This window comes from Amblyomma mixtum, chromosome 3 (assembly GCF_055824585.1).
Source record: "Amblyomma mixtum isolate Tamu chromosome 3, ASM5582458v1, whole genome shotgun sequence".
Classification (NCBI taxonomy): Eukaryota; Metazoa; Arthropoda; class Arachnida; order Ixodida; family Ixodidae; genus Amblyomma; species Amblyomma mixtum.
The window spans coordinates 399532868-399547509 of NC_143014.1; the positions used below are offsets into that span (position 1 = coordinate 399532868).

Sequence of the window (14642 nt, forward strand, 5' to 3'; positions counted from 1 at the left end):
TCTGCATGTTAATTCTTAGGCCCACCGTTCTGATCTGCCTGTCTAACTGATTGATTATGCTTTGCAGTTCTTGTCCTGAGTGGCTTAGCAAGGCAATGTCATCAGCGAATCGCAAATTGCTCAGGTATTCTCCGTTAACTCTTATCCCCAACTGTTCCCATTCCAGTCCCCGGATTACCTCCTGTAAGCAGGCAGTGAAGAGCATTGGCGAGATCGTGTCTCCCTGCCTGACACCTTTCCGTATTGGAATCTTATTGCTGACTTTATGGAGAACTATAGTACCTGTGCAATCGTTATAGATATCTTCCAATATTTTCACATAACACTCTTCTACACCCTGATTCCGCAATGCCTGCATGACAGCTGAGGTTTCCACTATGTCAAATGCTTTCTTGTAATCAATGAAGGCTATATATAGGGGTTGGTTATATTCTGCGCATTTCTCTATCACCTGATTTATTTATTTATTTCATAATACTGCAGGCCACTGCTTGGCCCAAGCAGGAGTGAACTTACAATGTTACATAACCAAAAGAATAAAATTATTCAATATTAGCAGCACACGGAAACCAAAAAAAATAAAACCAAAAGAATAAACTTATAATGTTAGCAGCCCACGGATACCAAAAGGATAAACCTGTACAATATTACCAGCACACGGATACAAAACATACATATAAGCAATATTAGCAGGTAAGTAGACGATTTAAAGCATCAGAAAAATTTTGCGAGGAAAAAACAGATTCCGATAACGAATTCCAATCTTGCAGTGTTCTAGGGAAAAAACTGTCTTTAAAACTGTTAGTTTTGGCGAAAAGGGGAGTAAGTGAATGTTCACGAACGTTCCGAGTCCTTCTCACTAGAGGACGCTTAATGCACTCCGGAAGCTTCAGTTTATTTTTACCTGTTAAACTATTAAACAAGAATACTAATCTATTAATATTTCGGTGGATTTCTAGTGTAGGAATGTTATTTGACATCATTAACTGCGAGGAGGAGTCTTCCCTTTTGTATTTTCTGTATATAAACCTAACCGCTTTCCTATTGACTTTTTCAAGGACCATTATGTCCTTTTTCGTGTACGGGTCCCAAACGACTGAAGCATATTCAAGTAAAGACCGCACACAAGTTTCGTAAGCCAATTTTTTCATGTGTGCTGGGGCAGTTTTTATCTTTCTTCGTAAAACCCATAGCTTTCTCAATGCGGCTGTAGAAATATTAGTAATGTGTGACGACCATTTTAACTTACTGTCGAGTGTTACACCAAAATATTTATATTTCTCAACTTCCAAAATCCTATTACCGCAAATAAGGTAAGGCAGCAAACTTGAAGACTTTTTTCTAGTTATACGTAAGACAACAGTTTTTTCACTATCAAGTTCCATAGCCCATTTAAGACACCATTCTTCAATGGTAAAAACTGATTTTTGTACAGAGCTGTGGTCATATTCGGATGAAATTTGTTTAAACACAACACAGTCGTCTGCGAATAACTTAACAGAAACATCTTCAGGTACAACCGCAACTAAATCATTGACATATATTAAAAACAACAATGGCCCAAGCACACTTCCCTGGGGGACTCCTGATTGAACACTAACAACACTTGAAGTGGTCTTATTAATTTCCACATATTCCCGCCTGTCTGTAAGGTACGCTTGAACACACTGAATGATAAAAAAGGCACACCCATACATCCATCTTATAGAGAAGTTTGCCATGTGGCACCTTATGAAAGGCCTTGCTAAAATCAAAGAAAACCACGTCCGTTTGCCCGGACATATCAAGCACCCGCGCAAAGTCGTGCACAGCCTGAACAGTCTGAGTGACTGTGGATAACCCCTGCCTAAACCCGTGTTGACAATGAGACAGAAGATTATGATCGCTCAGGAACTTTCGCAGGTAGCCGGCTACAATGTGCTCCAACATCTTACAGCAACTGCATGTTATGGAAACAGGCCGATAATTTGAAACTGAAAATCGATCACCTTTTTTATATACAGGAACCACACGTGCTATTTTCCAATCTGAAGGATGTTTTCCGCATGCTAATGATAGTTTAAGAATGTCTGTTAGGTAACCTGATATTTGTTCCGCGTATCGCCTCAAAAATACATTCCGAAGACCATCGGGTCCAGCGGATTTTTTAGTGTGCAGTTTCAAGAGTATCGCCAGGACACCCTCACGAGTCACTTCAATGCCCTCCTCTGGTGCAGCCGCTGCTTTTATTTCATATTCATCTAATTCTGAAAACACCTCGTAGAAATACTGATTAAAATTCTCAGCTATTTCGGCAGCGCCCGTGATAATCATGTCGCAAACTTTTATTTTGGTAAGTGCATCTTTGGGTTTACTCAAGTGCCGCCAAAATTTCTGCGGATCAGACTTTAGAAACTCTGCTAAAGTGTGCGAAAAATATTTAGTGCTGACGCTGCTCACTTTTGATAACAGGTCATGTTTGATGTCTTTAAACAGCGGCGTTGACGTCCCATGCATTTTACGATATCTCTTAAGCCTTCGCTTAATGTGTATAATTTCACGAGTAATCCATGGATGTTTCCGCTTTTTAAATATTTTTCTGTCTGGAACGTAATCTTTAATACAATGCCTAAGCACATTAGCGAACCGTTACCAAGAGCTTTCCACATCACATGTAATCAGAAGATTTTCTTCAATATAGTCAATAATCGCCACGTCGTCAGCTCGACTAAATTCCGTAACTGTAGCAATATCAAGCGCGTGTGTTTTTGACTTTTCAACTTTCCAGCAAAAAAAAACTAACTTATGGTCAGATATACCGGGTTCAATTGTAACCGTTCCTTCTCTAAATCTTTCGCTAATGAACAGGAGGTCAAGAATTGATGTTTCGCGAGTACATTCAGTAACTATTTGATCAAGACCAAGAGCAAGCATAACATCAAGGATAATATCGCTCGTTTGCGATAATCCAAAAGACAGATTGTTCCAATTTAATAAAGGCAAATTAAAGTCACCCGTTATAATCACATTCTTGTTTCGTAACAACAACAATCGACCACACAATTTACTCAAGAAGCTTTCATCAGCATCTGGAGCACGATAAACCGCACACAAATGGAACGCTGTTTCCTTCACTTTGATTTTAAAAAAAAGGTTTTCATGCTCAGCAATCTGGCTTTCGACGTCAACATCGACACAGGATTTAACAACAACAGCAACACCACCCCCTCTAGATCCTCGGTCCCGCCGATATAACCGATAACCTGGTGGGACGATGTCATCGTCACTGATTTGCTCGTGTAGCCAGGTTTCAGTTATGACGCACACGTGCGGATCCAAAGAGAGGAAACATTCTTACAGTTTTTCTGTTTTGTTTACGACGCTTCTTGCATTGAGAGAAACTAACCGCACATCGGACGTATCTGGCCATTAACTTTCAGATAAAGATGTGGTGTTGCGTTCTATCAATCTTCTAGAGTTTAGAACAGCATCCCATTCATAGCACCGCCCATCAACCTTCAACTTGTCATAAATCAAGGAAACCTTACTTCTAGCCATTTTTTTCAAGTTTTGCACTTTCCCAAAGATGCTTGCGTTTGCACAACGTTTCCGCGCAGTAGTCATTATCGATTCTAATGTTTTCTCCTTTTAGTTTAGACACATTGCTCCAGACTGCTTGCTTTTCCCTATAGTCCTGAAAGTACATTATGAAAGGGCGATTAGAAGAACTTTTCCCCATTCTATGAATTCGAGCTACAGATGCACTCCCAATTTAGCGGAAAAAAACATCATCGATAACTTTCCTGCGCAAATCCGACTCTGATTCAATAGGATCTTACAGTACGCCAAAAACAATCAAATTTGACCTCCGACTTCTATCTTCTAGATCTTGAATGCGGTCTATTGTCGAGTATCCTTTACGAAAGCCTGCCTGATCATTTGGTTGACTAAAGTCCAAGGTTGTCCTGACTTTATTAGCGATTACCTTAGTAAATACCTTGTAGGCAACGGACAATAAGCTGATTGGTCTGTAATTCTTCAAGTCCTTGACGTCTCCTTTCTTATGAATTAAGATAATGTTAGCGTTCTTCCAAGCTTCTGGTATTCTCGAGGTCAAAGGCATTGCGCAAACAGGGTGGCTAGTTTTTGTAGCACAATCTCTCCTCCGTCCTTCAACAAATCTACTGTTGCCTGATGCTCACCAGCTGCTTTCCCTCTTTGCATTGCTCCTAAGGCTTCCTTTACTTCCTCCTTCGTTACTGGCAGGATGTCCCATTGCTGTGCTCGACTGCCTCCCTCAGTAACTTGATGATTACATTCGCTACTGTATAGATTTGTGTAGAACTCTTCGGCTAATTCAACTATCTTATCCATATGGCTGATGAGATTGCCGTGTTTGTCTTTTAGCGCATACATCTGGTTTTTACCTATGCCCAGTTTTCTCCTCACTGATTTTAGGCTACCTCCGTTCCTTAGAGCATGCTCGATTTTCTCCATGTTCTACTTTCTTATGTCGGCTACCTTGCGCTTATTTATTAACTTCGATAGCTCTGCTAGTTCTATCCTGTCTGTGGAGTTAAACATCCTCATGCTTTGGCGTTCCTTAATCAGATCTTTAGTCTCTTAAGATAGCTTGCTGGTATCCTGTCGAACCATCCTACCACCTACTTCTGCGGTGCACTCTGTAACGATAGCTGTACCTATTGAGAGTTGTGTAAACCGTATGTGCTTTGCTACACGAATGAGAAGCAAATCATGACATCTTTTCAGTTTTCAAAACAAAAACGTACATTCTGTTCTGATGTAACTGTAGACGATGTGCTCGTAACCAAAAATATTGCAGCTGAAAATTTATTCCATGCCCAAAGGTACTTGAGCTGCTCCTTACTAGCATGGTGCATGTGGTAACGTAATGCATCCATTTTGCTTGTAACAGAGTGCAGAACTTGATGTTAGCCGTAGTGTTGGCAGATTTTGGCAGATATCGCAACTTCCGCTGATTACTATGTTGAAGGCTTTAAAAAAGTTGAATTAGGCTTCGTTATCTTGGTCCATCACAGACACATGCTTGTGAATGTAGGCTTGCTTCAGTTCACTGCGCAGGTCTTTTCCGCTTTGCGTGTGGGGGATGGCGTCCAGGAACTCCACTCCGCCGTGCAGGTGTTTGTGGTAAGCCAGATTGGCTGAAAGGATTGAGACATCGAGTCAAGGCGCAAGGGAGGATGAAATGAGTTTCATGAAGCAAGTGCACTTTTGCACCCAGGATCACGGAGAGATCAGGAGCTCCAAATCATGAACAGCGAGCTCAACGAGTCGCACGTGCTTTAAACCGAGTACTGCTGGGAAACCCCAACATACTGTGTTTCTGGAATGGCTTGCAGGCAAAATAAGGAAACGAAATGTTTTTTTTTTGCTTATCCTGGTATCTCGAGATATAGTTACTTTTGCATGCAGAACGTTGTTCCGTTGACATTTGTGTTTAGTAGTTTTCGGAACAGCAATTTGGAAGGGGATAACGCTATTCCCCAGTGAACAAACCCATCATATATTTGCACCTTTTGAAAGCCACAATTCATTTTCTAACGAAGTTCGGTATGAAACCAAGTGATCAGAAGCAATTAGAGGCATGAATTAGGGAAGGAGCGGTTAACTTAATGCTACTTCTCCGAGCTACGCAAAAGTAAGTTAATATGAGCTGTGAAAAAGTTGTTTAGAATATATGCCACTGAGATCCATGTTATTTATATTTATGAATTATGGGAATCTCAAAATGGAGGATTTCTCGGCGTGGGCGTGCGACAGCAAACAGGTAAGTATTTGCTCCATGCATTCAGTGTCAGAGGAAAGACAGGCGATAATTTTTTTCACATTAGTCACTCGCTTTGCTCAGGACGCAAAAAACATTATCTTAAGGAAATTCCGTAGTGTACGACAAACATAGTGAAGAGAAATTACTAAGCACATCCGTACATTGTTTAGGTTTTCTCATGCCCAGTGACTTGTACGCGCTGACGTTTGTGTAGATGGCAAATGACAGTCACAGCTGCAGATTACGCAGCAAGAAATTACAAGGTGCGAGTTAGGGTTGTGTGTATGTGGGAGAGAAACAAGAGGAAGAGAGACTTAGGCATTTTATCTGCTGATACGCTTTAGGTGGTAGCGGCATATAAACTTTGGCAAACGAGATGCTAACCAAATTGCGCTATTTTTCTACCTCAACATGGAGAGCTTTAGTATAGTGTTAGCGTGATTGCGGACCTAAGGGAAATTACGCTAGCGTGCCGCAAGCACCTCATCCCCAAAGAGGGTTGTAGTACAGCGTTCCGAAAACGTTAAATGCTCTCTACTTCACATGGAGGCGATCGAGGTGAAATGTTCCCTTGAAACGAAAGGAACGGCTGCTAATTTTCAATATATATTTCAGAGTTTTTACAGTAAAATATGCAGTAAAGTTTATTTCCGCCACCAAAATGCCCAAGCGACCGTTGGCGGAAAAGTGAGCGCCACCTGTCGTGCAAAAGTGAAGCTCAGCCGGAACTTTTGGTTGAAAAGGGGTTCTCAAGCAAACATGTGCAGGACACCGTTCAGCAGTTCACATGCGCTTGTTTTGTTGTTTCAGCGTTGTTTGTCGGAAACATGCGTTTACTAACGAAGCAGGATACTTACTAGAGGAGGGACGTTTCCGTTTGCTGTTTTAGAAATGGGGTGGAGAGTAGGGATTTTCGCGTTGTGGCGTGAAAAACGACCCTGTGGGGCAGTCTGCACTCTGCTACCTCAACGGAACACTGAATGACCAAATGAACATGTGCATGACTGTGCGCGTATGGGCGGGCGAGTGTAACAGTATAATGGGATGCACTTTCTTAATGCGCACAGACGTTTTACGTTTGCGCTTTCTTGATAGCGCTAGAGCTCCTGCTAACTTCGGAGAAACCCTTTTGTCGCAGGGCACACTTAAGTGATTAGTGAACGGCTCGTTGCACTATCTTAATGACGGCTCGCGTTGACACAGCAGAGCGTTGCTTTGCATGCTAACAGGCGGCAGCAGCGTTAGAATACGCGGGTATTTTCGAGGTTGCACTCTGCTGTGCTCTCGCTGTCTACAGAGCACAGCATTACATTGTAGCATTTATGGTAAATGTTCTAACTAGTAGATATCATTCGGTTTTCGCCGAATACGCACGTATTTTGATGGAAAAACACTTCTAGACCGACCGATCTGTATGCACTTGGCAGAAAGCTCGAAATATAGCAGGAACACCCCCATTCGAAACGCGCTGGATGCGCGCATTACTGGCCCCATCAATGGCTTCGTATTTTGCGACCTGCATCTCGTCGCGCCCTTTATTACGTACTAGCCTTGTTGTTGCAAAACGGGTGGTTAGTTCGGACATACACACGTGGCAGTTACGTGAGAGTTACGTGGCAGTTACAGCTCACATCAGTCACCTCACTACAGCTCAGGAATGCACGGCCGGCTGATGTTTTCCAACCAAAACTTAATCGCCTATATGCGGCACTGGCTGCGCCTTCATCGTGGTTGGACAAAAACTATTCCGCAAATGGTCAATTCCTCGGCCATTGAAATTCTGCGAAATAACAGGCGTAAATGCAATGGCGCCATCTAGTGAAGGTATTGCAATATACAAACTGCTCGGGAAAAAATGTTTTCCATCCCATGACGTGCAGCGCTCAAAAAGTTTTCATTATTTATTGTACATCACCGTAATAAAATATTTATACATAAAACATCATGAACAAGCATGAAACCTATTTTCGTTATCTTCCGCGTGGTTGTGTTACGTTCCGAGCAGTTACAGACAGTTGCAACAGGACAGCTTGAGGACACTGTAGGCCCAGGAGCCCTAGAATCTAGTGTGTATCTCAAAAACTAGCTTGATTTACAGCTTTCACTTTTTCGTATAAGCAAGGTCAGTCAAAGCGAAAAACAACAACAGCAGCAGTTAGCGGTAAGCGTGTCGACCAGAACCGCAATGACTGCTTATTAGGCTGAAGCGGGCGGCTCTCGCTTGGAAGGACGCCGCCATGTTTTGATGCTAGGAGCGCAAAACTCGGAACTGGCGCAGCGCTAATTTCTGAAAATTGCGTCTGCACGCTAACGCTATTTTCCCATTAGCGTTCTGCGCATGCGCCCTCTGCACCCCCTATTCCGCTTAGTACGCGACCACGCAAAGCCCTCTATACTAAAACTCTCTAATAATTCAGGTAATGCCAAGCCTGCCAGAAATGACTGCGCTTCCCAGAAGGAGAATTTTTGCTCGCCATTTATTTCGTTCCGCTGGGGGATGTTTTTGCGCGGCTAACGGAAAAAGATGGCGTACTCGTAGTGACGTACACAGGTATATTCCATACGGCTATACGTCAAAAATGATAGCGCAACAATCGAAGACCTCTGTAAGGGCTGTTCCTTTAAGAAGGGCTGCTGCAGCTTGCGCTAATCTCTTGTGAGGCAGGCAGAGATTGTGTCTTTTTGATGCTTCAGCACTAAATGTTCAGGCTTTCAAGGGAACCTACGGTGAGCAACGCGGAGCTAAATGCTTCTCCAGAAGCTTAAAAGAACAAATGTTTTGTGGAACGCAGAGCTTGTGAGAAAAAAGGCTAAGCATAAAGGTACGGTAAAGGCTCACAACAACTATTAGCACTACCTCGAAGGGAGCAAGATGGTTGAATGGCTCGTAAGAAAAAGAAATGTGCGCCCTCGTGTGGCGACTTCGTGCAGCGCTAGACTGTGCACATAGCATAGTAACAAGCCAATCGAAAAGTTTTGCTGCTCAGATGTCGCAAGAGCAGAGGGAACATTCGATACGCCATGGTTCCCGGCATGATTCCAGTTTCTACAACTTCTGCGCAGAACTGAAATAGGGGTGAACAGCCTGGGTCACTCACCACGACCAGAAAAAGACATGACAGGGTTGCAGAGCCCAGAAAATGGCATATCTCGTTTCCAGTTTTTTTCAACAAAGCGTACTCTGTTTAGAATCTGTAAAACGAAACCTCTCTTTCCGCTCACGTTTGAACTGTCCCCAAAGTACGTGTCACAGTGGGACCGACAGTGGGTAAGCGTCCTCACCGGCCACGAGTTCCTGCAGCCTGCGGGCCTCCTCCTGCTCTTCGAGGCTTCCCGGCTGGAGGCGTCGCCTGGACACAACGTACGCCCGGGCGGCCTCCCCGAAGTGCGGGTGTGGTACCCCAACGACGACCGCGTGGCGCACCTCCGGGTCGGGGACCAGCAGCTCCTCCAGTTCGGCGGGCGCTACCTGCTCGTCCATGCATTTGATGAGCTCCTTCAGCCGGCCACACACGAAGATACGGCCGTCGGGAGAGTAGTAGCCGGTGTCGCCTGTGGTCGGAAAGCGTCGCCATAGGATTGCTTAGAGGGCAAGAAGTGAGACACTTTTTGCCATGCTAGTTGGTGGAATGAAGCGCCCATCTAGTGGCCGTCCTCAGCTTGAATATTGTGTGTTGGGGTTAACATACTTTATATCGTTTGAACAGAGCACAGTCCTCTTCAGCTTGTCTTGGCTTTGATATAGGGTGCTTCCGGAAAGACTTTAAGTAACTTTCAAAAATAGGCTTTCTGAGGTAAAAATATGGCTATGGCGGCCTTGTATTAGCAATGCTGGGGGACACAGAAAAACTGGGAATCATAGTGCTACTGGACATAGTTCAGCAGTTTCTAATAATTAACTTTTAAACTGTTTTAGTTGGAACCTTACTGGTATTACAGATTTAAAGCCGGGTGTGAACAATAGAAGCATCATTTTATAGAATTTCAAAAACATGATTAGAGTCAGTGATGTGGCTCAGCAAATATTGGCCATTTCTCGAGCAATTCTAAAATAGCACGCCTGTGGCGAGCGATGAGCGATGCCAATGAAGTCGCAGCGCTTGTGCCACGTCACTTTTCCTGTGCTGCCCAGGCAGCGGTGCTGACCGCTCCTCGCTGCCACAGCCGAGGCACGGCAGAGAATATCTCGTGGTACGCGCGCCGCAGGGTGGTGCGGCTCCACCGGCATCGCTCTGCGCTCATCGCAGGCGCGCGAATTATGAATTGCGCGAGATATGGCAAAAATTTGTTCAGCTGCAGTTCCGACTGTAGTCGCGTTGTCGGAATTCTAAACACTGTAATGGCTATTACTAACAGCAGCTACAAATCTGTAATCGCAGCCAGACGCCTAACGCCGAGAGTTAAAAAAAATAGTTATTAGAGCCTTATTATCCAGGACATTCGTCAACAGAATTCCCCGGCTTCCTGGTGTTTACGAATTCTGGTATTACTAAGCCGCTATACGTATTTTTACCTCAAAAAGGTTATTTGTGAAAATTACTTAAAGTTTGATTCCTCCAAAACACGTCGGGTACATTTCTATTACGTATTGCAGTTACGAAGGATCATCGGTTCCACTCCCAGATTCGTAATCCAGGAGTCAGTTGCTGATGATGGCAATTATGGAGATTGCAGTCATCGGGGACGGGTGTATCTGGCTAAAAGGATGCTACGAAGTGAGCAATTACATAAGTCTGATCTGTCTCCGGGTGTCGTTGGTTCTCACATACATCGTGTTAACTATGGCTAAGATGATGGTATGCTATCCTAGATTTGCTATGCTGTAGGAGTAAGTACTGTGCGCTCTGGTGTCGACATATTAATGGAGTGTGGTCTAAACCACTTTCTATAGAACTTCCTTAGTGCTTACTATTTCTGGTTGAGAGTTAACTTTAGGACTATTGTTTTTTGTTTTCCTCATGATCAAGTTATGAGGTACCGCTTTAAGGTGGCCGATTTATGCTCACGTCGACATCGCCTTTCTAATTGGTAGAATGGTAGTGGCTGTAGTAGACAATTACGCAGTTATAATGCTGTACACGGGAGCGCTGTGCTCAGTTCTGTAGCTTATCCAGTTGAGTGGGCACCATAGAAAGAGCACCTGCGGCTTCCATTGTCGACCTCCTGTTGGTAAGCGCACATACGGGCGAGAATAACGCCAAGATTTCGCTCGGACACCGCTGTTTGACACGACCCCCACGTCTGCACAGACCACAGCTTTCGTTATTCAGCACGATTTGCTTTTCAAAAAGAACTGCAGTGTCCCCGAGATATCTAATACAGAGATTATGCCCTTCAAAATCTTGTGTACGCGTATAGGAATGTTTCACAGTGTATCGAACTCCAATTTCGGCGACCGCTCGATATATCGAACGGTCTGGCGCGCCTCTGCAAAGTGGCGTTTCTCCTAACGGCGCTTTTCTATCACTTTTCACAAGCGGAGAACGGTCGGCTGCGAGGCCTTGAGCACCTTCTGAAAAGCGCTAGCGCTGCTAAACCGCGTGACGAGGTGAACGGGCTGTGGGCTTGAGGGTTGACTTCGGTCTCTTGTAGTTGTTTTTCTCGCCACATTGCTGTCATACAGTGAAGCTAATGTATCTAACTAAAACTTTACGGCGGCCTTCCCGTGGCCTGCTTCGCTCACCTCGCTGCAAAGGCGTTACGGAAACCAATTGTACCTGAAGTTTACGCGACATCGAAAGGGTGCCATTCTGGGAAAAGCCAGCGTCAGCGTTGCTCTTGTTGTAACAGAATACTCCCGACTGGTTGAAAAGATAGTTAATCCCGCGTGGAGGGGCGGATTAAAAGTGATTACAGCATTAGGAAAACTGGTAATTAGAAAGTCGCAACTTGATAGAAACATCATCAGGACATGTAAGTATCTAATGTAAGTGAACTCCGCTGAAATGAAAATTGGGGTATTCCGGAATCGCGCCTCTGGCCCCTGTGTTGCGAGTCAGACAACGCTACCGCAAGGCCATGCAGTCATGTTCCCCTGGCTTGGTGAAAGCGGGGCTTTACATGTATGTCGTGCGGTTTTAGCGCGATAGCGCTAAAGGCCCCGCTCACAAGAAAATCAGGTGTCAGCGCAGTTGGCGTCAGCGTTGTGTGCGAAACCTCACAAGCATGCCCCTGGCGGGTGGTACCCAGAGAGCAGCCTAGGAGGCAGGTGGGCCACCTAGGTCACGTCACCTTGCGGCGTCATCACAACCTGGCCACCGGATAGTGAGCAAACTGCCCGCCGTGGCAGGTTGCAGTTGAATTAATGATTGGTTCCTCGGGAAGAGCAACCTGGGTCGTACAAGGCCCACCGCTGGCAGCACCTGCCATCGCACGGCAGTGGCACATCGCTTAACCGCTGCACCACTGCTCCAGGCGGGGTATGAGGAATGTAAGAGAAAGACCCTTTGCGTATATGGGAATTAACCCATTACGCTATCGCATCGTACCCTTCCGGCGGTGCTTAGGCGTCCCTCCATTTTTTTTCGCATAATGATTGTGGTTGTGAAAGAGGAAACAGTGTGCGTATCTACGTGGGCAAGAGGAACTGCTGTCACATCATACTCTTAAAAGCGAAGTTTGAGTGTCGTCATAATTTTTATTGGTCTACTGGTAAGAGGGTAATTCATCTTATAATAGGCCGTGGCTGATTCCAAAGCACCGGCCACTGCTGCTTCAATGAGAAAAAGCTAAGGGTTAGCAACCGTAGAGAGCGATATGGTACATCACTGCAAGGAGCGTGTCACTAGCGTCGATGCAATGTATTCTTCCTTCTAGGTTGCAGTTAATATTATTTATTGTCATTTTTCATTTATATAATTATCGGTATATTTAACTAGTTCGCGATCGCCTTCGAGTTCGATATGCAACTGTACGCAGCTGACATCACCCGTCGGCTGCTTGTCGACCCGGCGTCTTCTCTCCGGGGTCGCCGGCCAACGCGGCCTGCACTTCCGATGATCTCATATTTTATTTTTTATTTATTTTTTTATTTATTTTATTTACATGATACTGAAGACCTTTTTGGTCCAAGCAGGAAGGGCAAAAGCAAATAGAACATCTTACGTACATACATATGTTTAAAATTCATGCATGCAGATATAAAAGCACTCCGATATACATCTTCGTCACACATAAAATAGTCATAAATTCACGTTTCAGAAGGGCATTTTCAGGGGTTAAAAGACATTTGTAATGGCCTCTTTGAAGTTAGGAAAAGTAAAAACCTCTTCCGGTAGTGAGTTCCAATCACTGATTGTTTTCGGAAAAAATGAAAACTTATGGGAGTTTGTTTTTGCGAAGTGAGGAGTTAAGCTGTAGTTGTGTGTGTGTCGCGTTTTTCGAGCTGATGATGGAGTAACATAAGGACTTGCCGAGATGCCAAACTTTCCCTGAATTAAGCAGTACAAAAATTCTATTCTTGCTATCTTTCTTCGGATGCTTCGGATTTTGCAGGACCCTCTATATGATCCGACAAATTCTTCACTGGCCCAGGTTGCATACGACCATACTGCATTAATTACTTTGCAAGCTTTGCTCCCTGCAAATGCCTTAAACTGAGCAGCACTCCGCCGGCAGGTTTTCTGCAACAGGTGAAGCCATGTGTATCATCTTTTGAGAAAATCGGAATCGACTTAGCAGGCCCCTTTACCGCAGTCGTCTACCGGCCACCGCTTGATTATTGTGGCGGTGGACTACGTGACCGGAGAAGTGGAAGCGGCTGCCATGTTTTCTGCCAAAGCAGAAGATGTTTCACTCTTTTTGCTTAACCACATCCTTCTTCGCCATGGTGTGCCTTGAGTAATCATCAGTGATCGTCGTAAACACCTCTCTTCCGGCGTTTCTGAAGAACTACTCCGGCTCTATGGCTCCGAATACCGCCCTTCCATGGGCTAGTATCAGCAGACAAATGACCTTGCAGGGTGCATCAACCGTACTCTCATCAACGTGACGTCAATATATGTACAGCCTTCGATCATAACCAATGGGACACCGTCCCTCCACATGTTACTTACGCACAGAATACTGCGAATTACGACATCGCTGGTTATCCCCCCTTCCTTCCTTCGTTACGCAAGCTCGTCTTGCTCGTCTATGAATCACCACATCGCAAGACCTTGCCAAGGCACGGCACGACGAAGCGCATACTGCGGTGACCTACGTACCGCGAAATCTCGTTTAGCTCTGGGCTCCGTTCGCAAACGAGGCTTGCACCAGGAGCCGCGCGAAAGATTACGACATGAGGCCGATGCGATGATCAGCACAGAGCCCCACTGCGCCGTCACCTCGCCGATAGTGTATTCACAATAGCGTTGCTTCGTTGTTGGGCATATTACCGTTGTTAATGCACTATATTGGCGACGCCGAGGACTTTAGGCTGCCTGCCGAATATTAATAGGGTGAAAATATTGGCCGTTAATTCGCGTCAATGCACTCGTCTTGCGCAGTGCGCAAATACAGCTTTGTCTCCCGTGAAACGTTTCTCACCGCACCTGAACATCAACGCTATAAATTAGGCTTTTCCTGCCATATTAATATCATGTTGACGGCTGAATCCTTTTGTTGGACAACCTAGACAGCTTTTGAGCCTAGTGTCGGCGCATGGCGATAGCGGAACCTGTCACAGTTGGCACCCTACAGTTTCCCCCGGGTGAAAAGGAGCCAGCCTGGTGTCTTAAGGGGAAGGAAGAACAGAGGGGTCGTAGTACGGCCCGACCAACCAATTCGCAGTAAACGAGTATAACACAGAAGCCATGTTTAACTGACACTAGGCTCAGCTGTAAAAGTCACGTGCGAGATACGAGCTCACGCTAGT

General features: G+C 44.9%; 1 protein-coding gene across 1 annotated transcript in view; it reads right to left on the reverse strand.

Moving 5' to 3' along the window:
• Window positions 1-5010: 5010 nt before the first annotated feature.
• Window positions 5011-14642, reverse strand: part of LOC149357335 (luciferin 4-monooxygenase-like) — an 81887-nt gene continuing 72255 nt past the window's right edge. The window contains exons 9-10 of the mRNA XM_089576566.1: window positions 9071-9340; window positions 5011-5162 (exon numbers count right to left, since the gene is read on the reverse strand). Of these exons, the coding sequence (XP_089432692.1) occupies window positions 5011-5162; window positions 9071-9340 (422 nt within the window). The remainder of the gene's footprint in view (window positions 5163-9070; window positions 9341-14642) is intronic.